This window comes from Lemur catta, chromosome 1 (assembly GCF_020740605.2).
Source record: "Lemur catta isolate mLemCat1 chromosome 1, mLemCat1.pri, whole genome shotgun sequence".
Classification (NCBI taxonomy): Eukaryota; Metazoa; Chordata; class Mammalia; order Primates; family Lemuridae; genus Lemur; species Lemur catta.
In genome coordinates, this window is record NC_059128.1 from 240,447,198 (window position 1) to 240,465,095 (window position 17,898).

Sequence of the window (17,898 nt, forward strand, 5' to 3'; positions counted from 1 at the left end):
TTGGAAATAATATATCTGTTAAGAAATTAATATCAAGAATGTATAAAGAACTCCTACAGGCCGGGCGCAGTGCAGTGGCTCATGCCTGTAATCCTAGCACTCTGGGAGGCCGAGGCAGGAGGATTGTTTAAGCTCAGGAGTTTGAGACCAGCCTGAGCAAGAGTGAGACCCTGTCTCTACTAAAAATAGAAAGAAATTATATGGACAACTAAAAATATATATAGAAAGAAATTAGCAGGGCATGGTGGCGCATGCCTGTAGTCCCAGCTACTCGGGAGGCTGAGGCAGGAGGAGCGCTTGAGCCCAGGAGTTTGAGGTTGCTGTGAGCTAGGCTGATGCCATGGCACTCTAGCCCGGGCAACAGAGTGAGACTCTGTCTCAAAAAAAAAAAAAAAAAAAGGTGAGATGCATCACTTCTTTTACTATAGGAGGGAAAGAAATGTTTCAGTTCATTTGGGTCTTTGAGTGGCTAAAACAGGGGTTTAACCAACAAACTTTTTTTGTTGCTTTTCTCAGGGAAGAAACTACGGGCCCAATGAAATCCATGAAAACTCTCACCTCACATGAGGTAAATTCGACTTTATTACTGACAAAGATTCTTTGTTTGACCAAACCTTAGTCAGGCTTCTGAATCTTCAACTAAGTCCAGCTGTACACTTCCTTGTAAAATCTAGTTTTGGCCAGAACTCTGCTAACTTAGTTTAGCAAGAACCCCCTACCTTCAATATCTGATCATCCTCAATATCTGGTCAGGTTCTTCATCTTCCATTATTCCCCAGGTAACATCTGATCACCTTGGCCTGTCTTCAGCAAGAATTCGGTAGGTTTTTTTTTTTTTTCCCAGAATCACCTTTATCCCTTCCTCCAGTGAATTTTACATTCACTGACCCTCATGTGCTTCTTGGCTATAAATTCCCACTTGCCTATGCTATATTTGGATTTGAGCCTAATCTCTTTCCTCCACTGCAAAATCCCATTGCTGTAGTCCGTATACCTATTGCACAGTGCTGAATAAAGTCTTCCTTACCATGCTTTAATAAGTATTATTAAATAATTTTTTTATTTTACATTACCTCCTAACCATTCCTATTCCTTCTAATGGCAGTTCATAAAATGTGGTCCCCAGACCGTTGGCACCAGCATCACTTGGGAACTAGTTAGAAATGTAAATTTTTAGGCTCTAGCTACTGATTTTACTAAATCAGAAACCCTGGAGTGGGCCCCAGCAATCTTTATCTTAACCAGATTTCCAGATTATCCTGATGGTCTCTAAAGTTAGAGAACCAGTGCTTTTGAAGAAACATTGAAAAGAAAGTAAGTGAAATTTCCAGTCAAAGAGACTTCCCATAGCAAATTTGCAAAAATAACATATTTTCCTTTTTTGTTGAGATATGTTTAGTCTAGTATTGGGAAGTGACACACACATTTGGTATACCTTAAGAACAATGATTGTTACAGCCCAACCAAGTTCATTGCCTGCTGCTGAAGAGGAAGCCAATACACTGAGACAGCAGGGGTTACAGCAGAGAAAGAGTTTAATATTGCAGGCACCATGCTAGGAGACAGGAGGAATTTCTCAAATCTGTCTCTGAGAATTTGGGAGAAAGGGTTTTTAAAGATAGTTTGGAGAGCAAAGGGCTAGGCAATTGGGTCTGCTTATTGGCAGAGTATGAACTCATAGGGTTGGGATGCAGAGATTATCTTATCAGTTGTGCAGTTTCCTTGGTGGGGGGTTCTTGAGGCTGTTGGATCTGTTCCCACACCTATCCACAGGTCTGGTTGGCATCAGTGAGTCTCCCCAGAATGCAGAGTCTGAAAAATACTTGAAAGACTAGTCTTAGGCTTTAAAATAACAATGTTGTCTATAGAAGCACAAGTCTTGGGCTTTACAATAGCAATGCTATGTATAGAAGTAGTGGGGAAGTCACAAATCTTGCACCTGTCAGAGAGGATAGTGCCATTAAGCAGTAACCAGTTACAGCAGTAGGAAGTTAGGGAACAATGGCTGATTAACTTCTGGCTATATCCATACTTTTATAAAAATCAGACTTTGATTACTATTTATACCTTATGACTCTGCATTGTTTTAATATAGACAGTTTTATGATCATAGCCAATTAACTCCAACTATTTTCTGCAGGAAAGGAAAAAATCACTACTTGGTGATGTCAGAGTTCTTAGGATTTTTCTGAAGACTTCCCCATACCAGTTTTCTGTCTGTCAGCACACACTCCTGGTCTGCAGTGTATAGCCAAAAAACCAGAGATGTCCTTTTGTTGACTTCAAGCTGTAAACACAGATTAATATCAGAAGCCAGAGTAAGGAAATAGTAAGGGACTAGGTGAGAAAGTTTAAAACAAGCTTTGTTTTCAACAAAAGCATTTCCTTTCTGGAGCAAAAATGGTGACGTTTTGTAGAGAAAAATAATTTTTAAATATACAGAGCCATAATATTTATCACAACATGAAATATTTAAAAGTGACAAGATAAACATGTTCCCTGTCTTAGTGCATTTGGGCTGCAATTGTTAAAGAAAAAAATTATTCAATGATACTTGTTAGAGCATGGTTAGGAAGACTTTATTCAGGATTATGCAATAGGTAGGGACTATAGCAATGGGATTTTGCAGTGGAGAGAGATTTCACTCAACTCTAAATACATAAATACAGCATAGGCAAGTAGAAATTTATAGCCAAGGAGTAGGGTAGGGGTCAGTGGATGGAAAATTACTAAGCAGAAATATCAGGGCTCAGAAGATTCTTGCTAAAGACAGGCCAGGGTGATCAGACATCACCTATGGGATGGTGGAGGATGAGGAACCTTATCCAACATTGAAAGTGATCAGGTATTAAGGGTGTTGGAAGTGGGGTTCTCGCTAAACTGACTTAGCAGGGTTCTTTACTAAAATTGGATTTTATAAGGAAATGCACAGATGAGCCTGTGAGAAAGTTTAGGAGCCTGACTAAAGTTTGGCCAAGCAAAAAAAATTGTTGCTATAACAAAAATACCATAGACTGGGTGGCTTATAAACAATAGAAAGGTATTTGTCACAGTTTTGGAGGTTAGTATCAAGGTGCCAGCAAATTCTGTGACTGGTGAGGGCCCATTTCCTGGTTCATAGATGGCCATCTCTTCACCGTGTCCTCCCATGACAGAAGGGGCAAGAGAGCTCTCTCCTGTTTTATAAGGGCACACTAATCCCATTCATGAGGTTTGAGCCCTTATGATCTAATCACACTCCACTTCTAAATACCATCACATTGGGGATTAAGTTTCAACATAAGAATTTTATTGGGCAAGGGGAGAGTAAGGGACACAAACATCCAGTCTATAGCACTCCCAGAACAAAGATATAACCAACAACTGATTTGAGCTACTTTATTATTAGTCAGCCTGCTTAGTCCAATTTTAGCAAGAATCCTGTTGAGTCAGTTTAGTGACAACCCTCCACCCTTGGTATCTAATAACCTTCAATTATCTGATGAAATTTCTCACACTTCACCCATGTTATCTTATCATCTGGCCTGCCTTCAGGAAGAATCCCTCTTAACCCTGATGTTTCCTCTCAGTGATTTTTCATCCACTGACCCCCACCCTGTTCCTTGGCTACAAATCCCTAGTTGTCCTTATATTCAGAGTTTAGCCCGATCTCTCTCCCCTACTGCAAATCCGTTGCTATAGTAGACCTTCACTTTTTTTTTTTCCTTTTTTTGGAACAGGATCTTGCTCTTGCTCTGTCCCAGGCTAGAGTGCAGTGGTGTCATCACAGCTTACTGCAACCTCAAACTCCTGGGCTTAAGCAATCCTCCTACCTCAGTCTCCAGGGTAGCTGGGACTGTAGGCATGTGCCACCACGCCCAGCTAATTTTTTCTTTCTATTTTTTGTAGAGATGGGGTCTTGCTTTTGCTCAGGGTGGTCTTGAACTTCTGGCCTCAAGTAAGCCTCCTCCTCAGCTTCCCAAAGTGCTAGGATTATAGGTGTGAGCCACCATGCCCGGCCCAGTGGCCCTTCTTAAATAAAGTCTTCCTTACTGTCTTTAACAAGTGTCATGAATAATATTTTCCTGAATACTACTCCCCACTCAATCGTTCAGCTCCAGCTGAACTGGACTTCTTTCTCCTGCCTTAACATCTTTACATAGGCTGTTCATTTGCCTATGACTTTGTTCTCCTAGCTAACTACTATTGTTCTTCAAACGAAACATAATTTTCTCAGGGAAATATTCCCTGAAACCCAAGGCTGGTTAGCACTCATGCTAGATATTCTATGGCACCCTTTCCTTTTTAACATTCTTCACATTTGTAATTTCTTTTTCATTGTAAACTCTGTAAAGATAAAGACAATACTGGCTTTGTTTGCTACTGTGTCCTCAATACCTACTATGAATTGGCACACAGTAGGCCCTCAAATATTAGTTGAATACATGAGTGAACACACACATACAAGACCAACAAATTTAAGCAAAAGAACATAAATAAAGAATGAAATTAGCTTAATTTTTATGTTCACTTCTAATTTTATTATGGTATTGATATAGAAATTAAAGATTGACTTGATATTTAATTTTTATCAACTGCAGGTTTGGTGTCATCATATTAAACCATAGCTTTTCAAAAGAAAGGTCTTCACACTTGACTAATACTATAAAATATTAACGATGGCACTGACTTCCTAGCTCATCAATATGCTACAAAAGAGAATATGTTCACTTTTTAAAAAAAGTAATAAATCAGACCACAAGCCACAACATAATATTGTTGAGCTGGAAGTATTTTTTTCCCTCCAGCATCTGTATTAGCAAAGTTTCAGGGGGACAAAAAAAATCTTACATGACAAAAAATGTAGCTTAAGCACTTTGCTTTCTTTTTGTGGAGCTTCTAGTTACTATTGGCATTTGTGAGAAATCAATAGTTGTTTTGGCTTTCAAAGCCTTTTTAAAGTATTTAAAAATGGACTGAAGGCTAGAGGAAGGGGCTAAGTTGTATTTTTCTGTGCCAGCAGAAACCATAGGAAACTCCTTTTTCAAAACGGTAGCTTCAGGTTTATCCAAAGGCTTAGGACTTGTCACCCATTCACGGCAGTGGTGCTTTATCCATGCTAATAATTGTACATCACTTCCCAGCTGGTGTCCTACATGATGTTCAGAGTCAATAAGCGCAACAGCGTATACTTTGCTCATCACTTCCCACTTTCTATGAACAAGTAAGTCCATGAAAACCAAGCCTCCATAACCATGTACAATGAAGGCAACATCCTTGCCTTCAGTCTTTGAAATGAAGTAATCCCATATGTAAGCCATGTGTTCTTCAGGGGTATTGCTGTATCTTTTTGGAATGCATTGGGGAGGATGCTGAAGAGAGAAAAAGCTCTCAGCTTGAGCCATTTTTTGGGAAGAGGACTCAATATTTTTATTTTGTGTTAAAAGCCCATTCCACTCTTTTTCCGTATATAGGTCCATAAAATTGTCATTGGGGTTTAGCACAATTACATCATAATGTGCCTGCAATGCCATCTGAATACACGGTATCTGACTTCCATGTTGGAGACCATGATGTATTATTGCCTGCTGACTCCACTGACCAGCTCGGAAGACCCCGTGGTCTTGAAGGAGGACAAGAAGAACAGAATGATAATTTGTTAATGCTCTCTCACTCATGAAAAAGAAGCTTCTTGGTTCTTTATCAGCCTCTGATGGGATATATACTTTTTGTAATTTGCACACTTTTTCCAAAAGCTCATAAATGTATTGTTCAAGCAAATGGCCAAGGGCCTGGTAGCGCTTGCTATTTCTCTCAAGGACATTTTTATAATAGTTAAAGACAAAAGGCCTTTGTGTCTCAGTATGTCTCAATTCAGCGTTTTCATTAAAGTCATATTTAAGTTCTTCTAGTAAGTCAGATTGTTCAATAAATTTTTGGAAGCTTAGCTCCTGAGTCATTGGTAGCCACTGAAAGTAAAAAGAGTAATCAGTGTTAGAAAAAGTAAAATAAAAATTTCAGTTTGTCAAATTCTTCTGGTGGGACATCATGCTAAATTAAGGACTTCAGGAAGACATTAATCTTTTAAACCATGGTAAAGACTTTTTTTTTTTTTTTTTGAGAAAGAGTCTCGCTCTGTCACCCAGGCTAGAGTGCAGTGGCATCATCATAGCTCAGGGCAACCTCCAACTCCTGGGCTCAAGCTATCCTCCCGACTCAGCCTCCCTGGTAGCTGGGACTGTAGGTGTACACCACTGCGCCCAGCTAATTTTTTCTATTTTTAGTAGAGACGGGGTCTCACTCTTGCTCATGCTGGTCTCCAAATCCTGACCTCTAGCGATCCTCCTGCCTTAGCTTCCCAGAGTGCTAGGATTACAGGCATGAGCCACCACACCCGGCCTATGGTAAAGACTTTAACTCAAAATAATTGTGAATGATACAAAGTAGTGAGAGACTGAATATATGAAGAGACAATGGACAGACCATGCTATGGTTTGGGTATGGTTTTTTTAGCTCTTCCAAATCTCATGTTGAAATTTGATTCCCAGTGTTGGAGGTGGAACCTAGTGGGAAGTGTTTGGGTTGTGAGGGCAGATCTCTTATGAGTGGCTTGGTGCCATTCTCACGGGAGGAGTAAGTCCTCACTTTTAGATCCTACAAGAACCAGTTGTTGAAAAGAGCCTGGTACCTTCTCTGCTCCCTCTCTCTTCTTTTTCTCTTCCTCTCTTGCCACGTGATCTCTACATGCTGGGTTGCCTTCGCCTTCTGCCATGAATGCCAGCAGCTGAAAGCCCTCATCAGAAGCAGATGCTGATGCCACTTCTTATACAGCCTGGAGAACTGTAAGCCAAATAATCCTCTTTTCTTTATAAATTACCCAGGCTCAGGTATTCCTTTATAGCAACACAAACAAACCAAGACAGACCATACATAAATATAGAGCTTTGATCCACAACCTCCAGCAACTCTTCCCAGGAAGTCAATCCCTTATCTACAATAAACCCAGGAAGTCACCCTGGCATAAGTCAGACTGGCAGGAAGGCAGATTTCTATCTCCAGTGACAATCTATAAAACTAACCAAAAATTTCTCTAATGATTGGCCCAAAATGGCCAGGACTTAATAACTGACAGCTTCTCTAATTTTTGTCACCACTTCCAACTTGGGACCAATCAGAGAAAGCCAAATATGTACCCCTCACCAATCACATACAATTACCCCTCCCTTTTAGTTAGCCCTCCTGCAGCTTTCCCATGGCAACAGCTTGCAATCAGGGCAAACCTGAAGTCTTCTCTTTTTCCCACTCCCTTGCCTGCCTTTGAGTCTCCGCCCAAATGCAAGGGATAATGGCCGAGTCTCTTTCTATAGCAAGCTCAGAATAAATAGGCTTTGCTTTTGCTGTTAAATAAATGGCAGAACAGTGTGCGTGAAATGTGAATCAGGCAGTATAGTTTATGATCAATTCATCTAATACCAGAAGATATGGTTATTCTGATATCTGAGAAGGAAAAAAATAGGTTGAATGAGAAGTTAATTTACACAGTTTCTGCGGGTAGAGCTTAAGGGGAAAAGAAAAGACTCTGAAAGATTAAGTGGCTTGCCCTAAAGCCAAATAAGTACTAAAAGATTGTGTAAGAGGCTGACTCTCAAATTCCCATTCTTAAATACATTAACATTCTCCTTTCTTAAATTTCTTAACACTGACACTGGCAATCCACAACCCATTTCCAATAAGTAGCACTCAAAATGATGTTCAGTGCAACTCAAACTGCTAGCAGGCCTAAGGCAAAATTAAGTTTGCTTGTTCCGATTTCTTAACTGTTTTCTCACTTTCTGAATCTTATTCTCTGACTCCCATACTCAACTGGTACTTTATGAAGATTTTTAGTTGTCCAGAGCATCTATCTAGACTATTCTCTATTCCTTCCTGTTCCATTAAAAACTCGTCTAATGTTGCTAATCTCAGGTGTTATTACGTAGTTAATATATTTTTCCTAAAGTATAAATGACTGGCCGACTTAACTATCCTTTAAAATGAGAAGCCTCTGGAATTAGATCGATTTAGGTTTAAATCCTAGCTCCAAATTTCCAAGCTGGGTAACTTTCAGCAGGTTTCTTGTCTTCTATTATTCATCTTCAATTCTAAGTTTTAGTTTATTTAAGCAATCAAAAATAATTCTTGCTACTCTCTGTCCTGCTATGATGCTTTATCTTTTCCCCTTCATAGCCTATATTACCCCCTGACACATAACCATTTGCATATTTTTTATCAGTCTTCCATCACAAGAAATAAAGCTCCACGTGAAAAGGAACTTTAATTCATTGCTGTATATTCAATGCTTAGAACATATTATATAATTTTTAAAATGAATAAATGCAAAATAGGAATAACAAACTACCTCACAAGGTTGTTATGAGAATTAAATGAACAAATGTATGTAAAAACCATTTTACATAGTGTTTCACACATGGAAGTTTCTGGAAATTAGATAGGATGATCTAATGATAGGTGAAATGTGAAATAAAACTACATATATATTTCTTGACCTTTTTTTCTACATTATCTGATTTTTATCCACATTAATAAATGTAGTTTTTTTATTCATTTTATCTGTTTATAGTGTTCCATTGCTTGAGTATGCTGTTATTTATTTAACCATTTGCCTTTTGAGGTTGCTCCAATTTTCCACTATTACAAGTAAAGCTGCAATGAATATTCTTGTGCATGTACTTTTGTGTACATATTCAGAATTTCCCTAGGCAATATGCTTAGAAGTGAGATTTCTGGGTCATTTCAGCATTCTCCATTTTACCAGACATGGCCAAATTGCTCTCCAAAAGGAAAGTCTATTTTATTTTATTTTATTTTATTTTATTTTATTTTATTTTATTTTATTTTGAGACAGAGTCTCACTCTGTTGCCCGGGCTAGAGTGAGTGCTGTGGCGTCAGCCTAGCTCACAGCAACCTCAAACTCCTGGGCTTAAGCGATCCTACTGCCTCAGCCTCCCGAGTAGCTGGGACTACAGGCATGAGCCACCATGCCCGGCTAATTTTTTCTATATATATTTTTAGTTGTCCAGATAATTTATTTCTATTTTTAGTAGAGACGGGGTCTCGCTCAGGCTGGTCTCGAACTCCTGACCTCGAGCGATCCACCCGCCTTGGCCTCCCAGAGGGCTAGGATTACAGGCGTGAGCTACCGCGCCCGGCCGGAAAGTCTATTTTATAATTTGGAATGAAAGAGGAGGTTTGCACAGAAAAGCAGTCTCTCAAATCTAAAAATGTTGTGTTTATTCAGGTGCTGTGCTGTAAACTGCCTTTTTCTATACTAAAAGAGAAGGATACAGAATATTTAAAACTCAAATTAAGCAAAGAAAGTTGTTAGCTATTTAGCTTTTTCTTCAGAGAGTAAATAAACAAAATCAGTATTTTTTAGTAGCATACAATTACTCTTTTTCACTTTTGTTAGGTGTCTGTGTACCTAGTTTGTTGAGAGACAATTCTCAGGGGGAAAGAATGGGAGCTGGCAAACAAAAACCAAAATAGCACACAAGTACGTAAAAGATTGGTAGAGTTGGGGTGAATAGGATCAAGGTGGTGGTATTTAATAGAATAAAAAGCTAGACAATTCTTACCTTAGTAATGGGAACTTCATTCCTTCACTTGGCCCATGCTGTAAACTTCCCTCTTCCACACCCCACATCCAATCAATCAGCAAATCTATGGGTTCTGTTATATGAAAGATATCTATAATCTAATCATCTATCACCCCTCCACCTTGACCATTCCAGAACAAGTCACCATCATCTCTCACCTTCATTAAGTCTACTATCTAGTCTCTGCATAAACTTGTCTCCCTCTAGTCTGTTTCCCACATAGCTGTCAGAATAATCCTTTCAAAACATCTGAATTCGATGTTACACCCTTGCTCAAAATTTTTAATGGTGATATGATTGTTGAATTCCTGTTTCTGGTCTGGCACGTAAAAATCTTAGAAGTTGCTACTGAGTCCTAACAGGAAGTAAAAAACTGAACAAACCGAAAATCAGCAACTCTTCTTAGATCTGAAAGAAAAGTGAGGTCACTGGGCAAACCACTGCCTCCAAAACTGGGAAGACTGACAGGTGAATGCAGAGAATCAAAATTTACCACAGCAGAAACCAGGAACTGAAACCTCCAATAGAACCAGTGCCCAGAGAGGGACACCTGAACTATAATTGGCAATTTGCTGGAGCTCTGTATGGACAAGTCTGAGGAATAAAAACTCTAGGGCATCCATTCCCCATGCCCCTCTTTTGTGAGTTTTACCTCTCAGAGCTCTAACAGGTCCACAGGTCCTCATGGTAACTGTCCATGCTTCTGGCAGTGGGTAGGGAAAAGGAACCATTTTGAAATACACCAGAGCATTTTGTTCTTCTTAATAAGGCCTGCCCTCAGGAGAAACTATTTAACCAAACCCTAATCTGCTGGAGTTTTATCACAGCCTAACTGACCTGGGGGAAGGGAAATACCTAACTCCAATCCACACTAACCATCTTGTCCCACCTAAGGGGAGTTGGGGGAAACTGAGAAGGATGTGTGAAGTTCACAGTCTAGAGGAGCAGGCTCACTAAAATTCTCAATGGTCTCCCCTCTCACTCAAAATAAAAGCCTAAATCCTTACCATGGCCTACAAGGTCCCACATAATGTTTAGCTATCCAATGTCATTTCCTTCCATTCTCTCACTTGCTTACTCATCTAGTTACATGGTCTGGTTCTTAGCTTTCTCAGGTGTCATTTCCTACCACTCTTTTGCTAACTTCACCATAGCCACACCTGGCCTCTTCGGCATCAACTTGTGAACAAGTTCCTCTTTAAGGGTATTCATCCCTGCTACGCCCACAGCCTGGAACACTCTTCTCCTAGATAACTATGGGGCTTCACTGCCTTCAAGTTTCTGCCCACGTGTTATCAGAGTGACTTTCTCTGGGCATTTTATCTGAAAAGGCAACTCTCTCCCTTTCTCTCTTCCTTCTCTACTTTTTTTTTTTTTTTTTTTAGCACTACATTTGCTTATTGTCTACTTCCCCCCATTAGAATGTTAAGTTCCATGACAGCAGGGACAGGGACTTTGTTTTGTTCACTACTGTATCTCTAGTTCTTGGAGTAGTGCCTGCTGCATAGTGGACACTTAAATATTGTTAGAATTTTATGTTTATGCCAAGGGCATAAGAAAGCAAAGAGCACTTTAAAAGTTCTCTAACTATATGCATAAGAGAAATATGCACACAAATCTTTTGAAAAATTATAGAGGCTTTCATAATTCTAAAGTTAATGTCAGAGGTTTATGAAATATTCTCAGAGAATATCCTACACATCTCTATATATTTGCTTTCTCTTTTGCAAATCAAGATGATTGATCTCTCTCAATCAAATCAAAGATGGTTCATTAAAATAGAGAGAATCAAACTGTTTCTATGCTTAATTTTCCAAAGAATGGGTTGGAATAAGATAGTGTAGAAGAGGAAAAATAATTTTTTACTTAACCCTCATGAGTTCTCATTTGGGATGAACCCCTGTAACAAAAGACAGATTAACAAGAGAAAAACAAACAAGTTTATTAATGAATGCAGTTTACATCACGTGGGAGAAACTTCAGTGAAAAGTAACTCAAAACAGTGGCTTAGAACTCTGGCTTATATAGCATCTTCAATAAAGAACAATAAATCTGTGGAGAAATGTAAGGGCAAAGGAAAGAGTTTTAGGTCTCTAAGGGTGGGAAACTGTGGGAATGTAAATATTAAATATATGTTAGAAAACTAATGGAGTAAGGTTTGTTGGCAGATTCCTCTGGTGCTATATCTGGGCTAATAAGAGTCTAGAGTTGTCTCCAGTAAAGGAGAATTTAGGCAGAAAAGTCTCAGGAGAAGGAGTTTCCTTCCATTTGTTGGTGCTTAATTGCTTTCAGCTCAAAAATAATTTTCATGAAGCTGGGTGAGGTGACTCACCCCTCTAATAATAGCACCTTGGGAGGCTGAGGTGGGAGGATCCCTTGAGCCCAGGGGTTCGAGACCAGCTCGAGCAACATAATAAAAAAATTAGCTGGGTGTGGTGGTGTGCACCTGTAGTTCCAGCTACTTGGGAGGCTGGGGTAGGAGGATCACTTGAACCCAGGAGTTTGAGGTTGTAGTCAGCTATGATGACACCACTGCACTCTAGCCCGTGCAACAGGTCAAGACCCTGTCTCAAAAAAATCAAAAATAGGCCGGGCACGGTGGCTCACACCTGTAATCCTAGCACTCTGGGCGGCCAAGGCAGGAGGATCATATAAGCTCAGGAGTTCGAGACCAGCCTGAGCAAGAGCGAGACCCCCATCTCTACTAAAAATAGAAAGAAATTAGCTGAACAACTAAAAATATATAGAAAAAATTAGCCAGACATGGTGGCACATGCCTGTAGTCCCAGCTACTCGGGAGGCTAAGGTAGTAGGATCGCTTTTAAAGCAAGGAGTTTGAGGTTGCTGTGAGCTAGGCTGATACCACGGCACTCTAGCCTGGGCAACAGAGTGAGACTCTGTCTCAAAAAAAAAAAAAAAAAAACCCACCAAAAGTAATAATTTTTATGTCAGAGAGGCATATTTTGGAGTGACATATTCTGGTTTCCTTAATAGTTTACCTTCAAAAATAAGACTGTTAGAGCTGAAAGGGACTTTATTGATGTTCTTAGCTAATATGTTTATTTTATAAACAGAGAAGTTAAGGCTTTCAAAGGTAAAGTGACATGCCCAAAGTAACTCAGGCAGCTGTAGGAGCTTGATAGAAGATTCATTTTTACCAATGATTTAAAAATACATAGTATTAGGCTGGGCGTAGTGGCTCACGCCTGTAATCCTAGCACTCTGGGAGGCCAAGGCGGGTGGATCGCTCGAGGTCAGGAGTTCAAGACCAGCCTGAGCAAGAGCGAGACCCCGTCTCTACTAAAAATAGAAAGAAATTATCTGGACAAGTAAAATATATATATATATAGAAAAAAATTAGCCGGGCATGGTGGCGCATGCCTGTAATCCCAGCTACTCGGGAGGCTGAAGCAGTAGGATCGCTTAAGCCCAGGAGTTTGAGGTTGCTGTGAGCTAGGCTGATGCCACGGCACTCACTCTAGCCGGGGCAACAAAGCAAGACTCTGTCTCAAAACAAACAAACAAACAAACAAAAAACATAGTATTAGGCTTTTTATTTCATTCATTCACTAAAAATTTAGTGGGGCCATTCAGTAGGCACTTAAGTTTCCTATATCAAGTAGCCCAGTCATTTGACACAGATTGAAATTAGAAAAAATTTAAATTTAATATACTCATTAAATATATAAAATATTTAATATATATTTATTAATTTAATAATAATATTTAATATTCAATATATTAAAATTTAATATACTCATTAAAATTTGAAATTAGGCCTTTCTAGAAACCTGGGTTAGGTGGCAACACAGCTGTTGTTTTGTGCTAGGTTATTTTTTAAAATTAAAATAAAATTGTAAAATACATGTAACATATCTCCCCAGATATAGCACTAGAAACAAAAAATACATAAATAACATAAAATTTACCATTTTAACCATTTTTAAGTGTGCAGTTCAGTAGCATTAAACTCATTCACATCGTTGTGCAACTATCATTGACATCCATCCACAGAACATTTTTCATCTTATAAAACTGTAACTGTACACCCATTAAACAATAACTTCCCATTTTTCCCTCACCCCAGGCCCTGGCAACCACCATTCTACTTTATCCCCACGAATTTGACTGCTATAGATTATATGTGAATATCTTTAAGATGATGGTGTGTGGGGGCACTAGAATCATAGATGCAAATAATTTTAATTAGCATATTTTAATTTTTAAGGAGCCCCTTTCCTCTCTAGGTTCATACAGTGGTTAAAGTTAATATTTTATATTTTTCACAGGTGATTAGTAAACTTCTATAAAAAATAATTTTATAACCTGAGAAGTTAGGGGATAATGGTAATGGTAATGCCCTATTACAGTAATTACAATCCTGTGTTATATTTGAGTAAAAAGCTCTTTTATGTATCCCATGCCATTAAGAAGCATAGAATGAATGATGCTTTACTCAGAAAATTTCAAAATATCTGATATTTTTTTTACAATAATCATGTTTTCATACATTTTCATATTTAGAAAAACAAAACAAAAAACTCCTAGAAAATATATTTTAATCAAGGAATACTGTTTTGGTACAAAAGCAGCACTGTATTTCTTATCCCAACATAGGATGTAATGATGCAGATTTTTAGAAAAATAACTATGCCTGTACTGCAACTCCATTTAGTAAATTGTAGAAAATAATAGTGCTCTTAATATATGTAGAAGTTTCAAAAAAAGAGGAAACTAAATAGTGTCCCTACCCACTATTTACCTTTCCCTAGGAAAGAAAAGACTAAGGAAGCTGTATTTAATACACTTGAGGCAAAGACATATAGGAAATAGAATATCAGATACAGAAAAAAACAGATGCCACCAAATGTTGAGTTTTCCAAACTTCAGTATGCAACAGAATCTTCTGGGAAAGTTTTTTTTTTCTTTTTTTAACAAATAGTTTAGTGAACTATTATAAAGAGAAACACTCTTTTAACTATCCCAGGCTGCCTTTGGCAGCCACCCCAAAAGTACCTCCAAGCACCCTATCTCTCCCTCCAAAGTAAGCACACTTCTACTCTCCTGACTTTCATAGTCATGAAACTACACTTTATAAAATTAATAAAAGGCCATAAGGTGGAAACAGTGGTAAAGGCCTGAACTCTGCAATGGTATAGGGATAGTTAAAAAAAAATGTGTATGTATATGTGTGTGTGTGTGTGTGTGTGTAACTAGCCATTTTTCCCTGGCTTGCTTTCCCATAATTGCTTACTACCCAGGAGTCACATAGCTTAGGGTCATGAAGATTCAGATAACATTATCCTTGTGAAACCTAAGGCTGGTCTTTGAGATATCTTCCAAACCCTACACTTTGGTAGACCAATTGATCCAACCGGACCAGTGGCCAAAGGAACCAACTCAGCTGGTCTTGCTACCTGGGAACTGACTGAGCACAAGAAGACAATTTCTGCTTCCTGATCCTATGAATTCATCCTCAGCCAATCAACAGACACAATTGCTTGGCCCTCTGTCTGCCAAGCTATCCTTAAAAATCCCCTCTCTCAAATTCTTGGGGTGACGAATTTGAGAAATTCCTCATCTCCTTCAACGGTGCCTGTAATATTAAATTCTTGCTCTGCAGTAACACCTGTTGTCTCAGTGTATTGGCTTCCTCTCTTTTTTGGGAGGAGGGATAGAGTCTTGCTCTGTCACCCCGGCTAGAGTGCCCTGGAGTCAGCCTAGCTCACAGCAACCTCAAACTCTTGGGCTCAAGTAATTCTCCTGTCTCAGCCTCCTGAGTAGCTGGGACTACAGACCGCACCACCACATCCGGTTAATTTTTTTTCTATTTTCAGTAGAGCCCAGGTCTCACTCTTGTTCAGGCAAGTTTTGAACTTCTGACCTCAAGCAATCCTTCCCCCTCAGCCTCCCAGAGTACTAGGTTTACAAGTATGCACCCTGGCCCCCCAGCTTGATTCTTGGAGTCATTTAAATTCTTTAGTTAAAAAAGCTGGTTAATAAGGAAACTTAAAATTCAATTATTTTTCAGTAAGCAATGGCTTCATTTGTTAAACAGAAATAAACCATTGTCTTTAAACGAAATCCTTACTAGTGAATTTCCATCCCAGCAAGCCGTTAAGAATTCCTGCCTTTCATTCATTCCCGCCATGTAAAACACTCCCTTCCTCCCCGCCCAATACCCCTTAGTACCTGGTGCCTTGTGTCTACCTCAGCATTGGCCTCATAGTAATTAAGATGGCTCAACTCACGAGGCAGGAGAGTCTGCTGTAGTGATTGGGTGAGTTGGACTAGTTCCTTTACTTTATTGACCTTACTGGGATGGGGATAGGAGTTGGGGGCCGGGGGGGTGGGTGGGTGTTAAACTATTATTTCAACAGCCCCTTTGGAATTGGAACATTCCTGCAGCCTTTTGCCTGCTTAGAGCGCTGGGCTGAATTTTGTTAATCTTGTGATTAAATCGCCATTAAAGTTCACACATACATTTAAAAATTATTCAAATATGTACATTATAGCTGTTAAAATAAGACACAATTTCTAAACAGACGGGCTCTTTCAAAGGACTTCATAAGTTATCAGGCTAAAAAATGCCAGACGTTGAGTTCATCGGCACAGGGCCAGTTCCTGAAAGTACCGCAATAAAGGTTAACTGAACGAATTTCAGTTTAAAGCCACCCACGTTTTTTGATCTCAGCATTTTATCTTTAAAAAAAACTGAGGTCTAGCTTTTCTTTTTTAGGGCCTCTAAAAATGACGAGATTGAATTTTAAAATGAAATCCTCTATTACTATGCCATTTTTTTTTGTCAGCTGACCTAATCTGTTTATTGCCACCACAAACGCTAGACTAATAGCTCAGCTATTATCAGGTAACTTTACCGTCCTATTGAAATCTCTTTGTTTCTGAGTTTGAGGAAGCTCCTTGAAGACAAATACGTAGCGAGGAATGTATGCTGGGAGGATGTAATACTGCAAAAACAGTAACGTTTTGTTCTCATAATCTCTGGGGTCACCTCGCGAAATCCAGTAAACTGAAAGAATTCCTAATATTTTCCCCCTTTTTGCCAGCCTAGCCTTCAAAGTCAACAACACTAACACTACGCACCCAGTTTTACTTCCCCAGAGGGGCAGAGACCAACAAACACGCGCTGCTTAACAAGCGCTTGAGGCGGCAACCCGCGGAGAAAACAAGCCCCCGGAAGTGATTTCCGAGTGACGGGGGGGGAGGGGGAGGGACAGCTGATTTCCGGTCGAAAGGCTGAAGACGGCTCTTGCGCAATCGCAGTTCGAGCTTTGCTTTTTTTTTTCCTTTCCCCTCCCCCTTCCCTCCCCCAAGCCTGAGGGGTCTTGAGGTGACAGCGCCTGCAACTGCGACTCCAGCGGGAGGAGAAGATGGACAAGAGGAAGCTCGGGCGACGGCGATCTTCGTCCGGTGAGAAAGGGTCGGAGGAGGACTGAGCATATTGTCTCCTGCCCTGGACAAATGGAAGGCGGAGGCTGGGGTTGCCTGCGGCTCGCAGCCGGCAGGGCGAGGGTCAGGGCGGGGGCTGGGAGAGGAGGGGGCGCGCACAATGGAAGGCTCCAGGCCGCCTCCGCCCCTCGAGTCGAAGACGCAGTCCGAGCTGTCATCGAAGCTTCGGCCGCTCAACACCCCTTTCATTTTTTCCTCCTCCAGCGAACACCCTCCTTGAGTCTCATCGGCCCACGGATCTTCCCGGTTGGCTTGCCACTCTCCTGCCACGCCTTCCTCGTAATTCCACCAATGTTCCAGTTTCATTTCCAGCTCCTCAGCAGCCTGACCCCACTTTCCTTTATTCCTTTGATTCTCGACTTTGTCTCCCCTCCTCTCTCTCCCGCCCCGGCAGGTAGTCGCTGCAGCTCAGGAAGAAAGGTGGGGCTTGGTAACTGACACTTCTTTCTTCAGATAAAAGCCCCACTGTGCCTCCTCCTTCTGAACAGGCCGGCTTAATAGCCTTTTTCTTTTCCAGCCTCCGCCTGCATCTTCCAAAAGTGATTGCAGAGTCGAACAAAGGATTCGAAGCCGTGCTTTCGTTGTGGTTTTTTCTCAGCATACTTTTGTTATTGAAATTGCTTTAAGCTTTAAATGACCATCTTCGGTTTTGTGTACTACGTCTTGGAAATACGAAAGTGGAGTTACAAGATGTGAGGTAGAGCTCCTCCCAGTCAACAAGTTTTTGTCAAACATTTCATCCATTAAGGGTACCACAAGGCCTTGTGTTAAGACCTGTAGAGGAAAGAACGA

General features: G+C 40.1%; 2 protein-coding genes across 4 annotated transcripts in view; one reads left to right on the forward strand and one right to left on the reverse strand.

Moving 5' to 3' along the window:
* Positions 1–4,847: 4,847 nt before the first annotated feature.
* On the reverse strand, positions 4,848–5,513 carry LOC123630590 (putative protein FAM172B). Its single transcript, XM_045540384.1, has one exon. It carries the CDS (start codon positions 5,511–5,513, stop codon positions 4,848–4,850), a length of 666 nt encoding a protein of 221 aa, XP_045396340.1.
* An 11,398-nt stretch (positions 5,514–16,911) lies between these two features.
* SENP7 (SUMO specific peptidase 7) overlaps positions 16,912–17,898 on the forward strand; it is a 130,748-nt gene continuing 129,761 nt past the window's right edge. For all 3 annotated transcript variants that reach the window (XM_045540385.1, XM_045540387.1, XM_045540388.1), the window contains exon 1: positions 16,912–17,067. In XM_045540385.1, the coding sequence (XP_045396341.1) occupies positions 17,028–17,067 (40 nt within the window). In that variant the 5' untranslated portion in view covers positions 16,912–17,027. The remainder of the gene's footprint in view (positions 17,068–17,898) is intronic.

Excerpts from the sequence above, each read along its gene's own strand:
- LOC123630590 (XM_045540384.1), bottom strand. The coding sequence starts at position 5,513 with ATGGCATTGCAGGCACATTATGATGTAATTGTGCTAAACCCCAATGAC.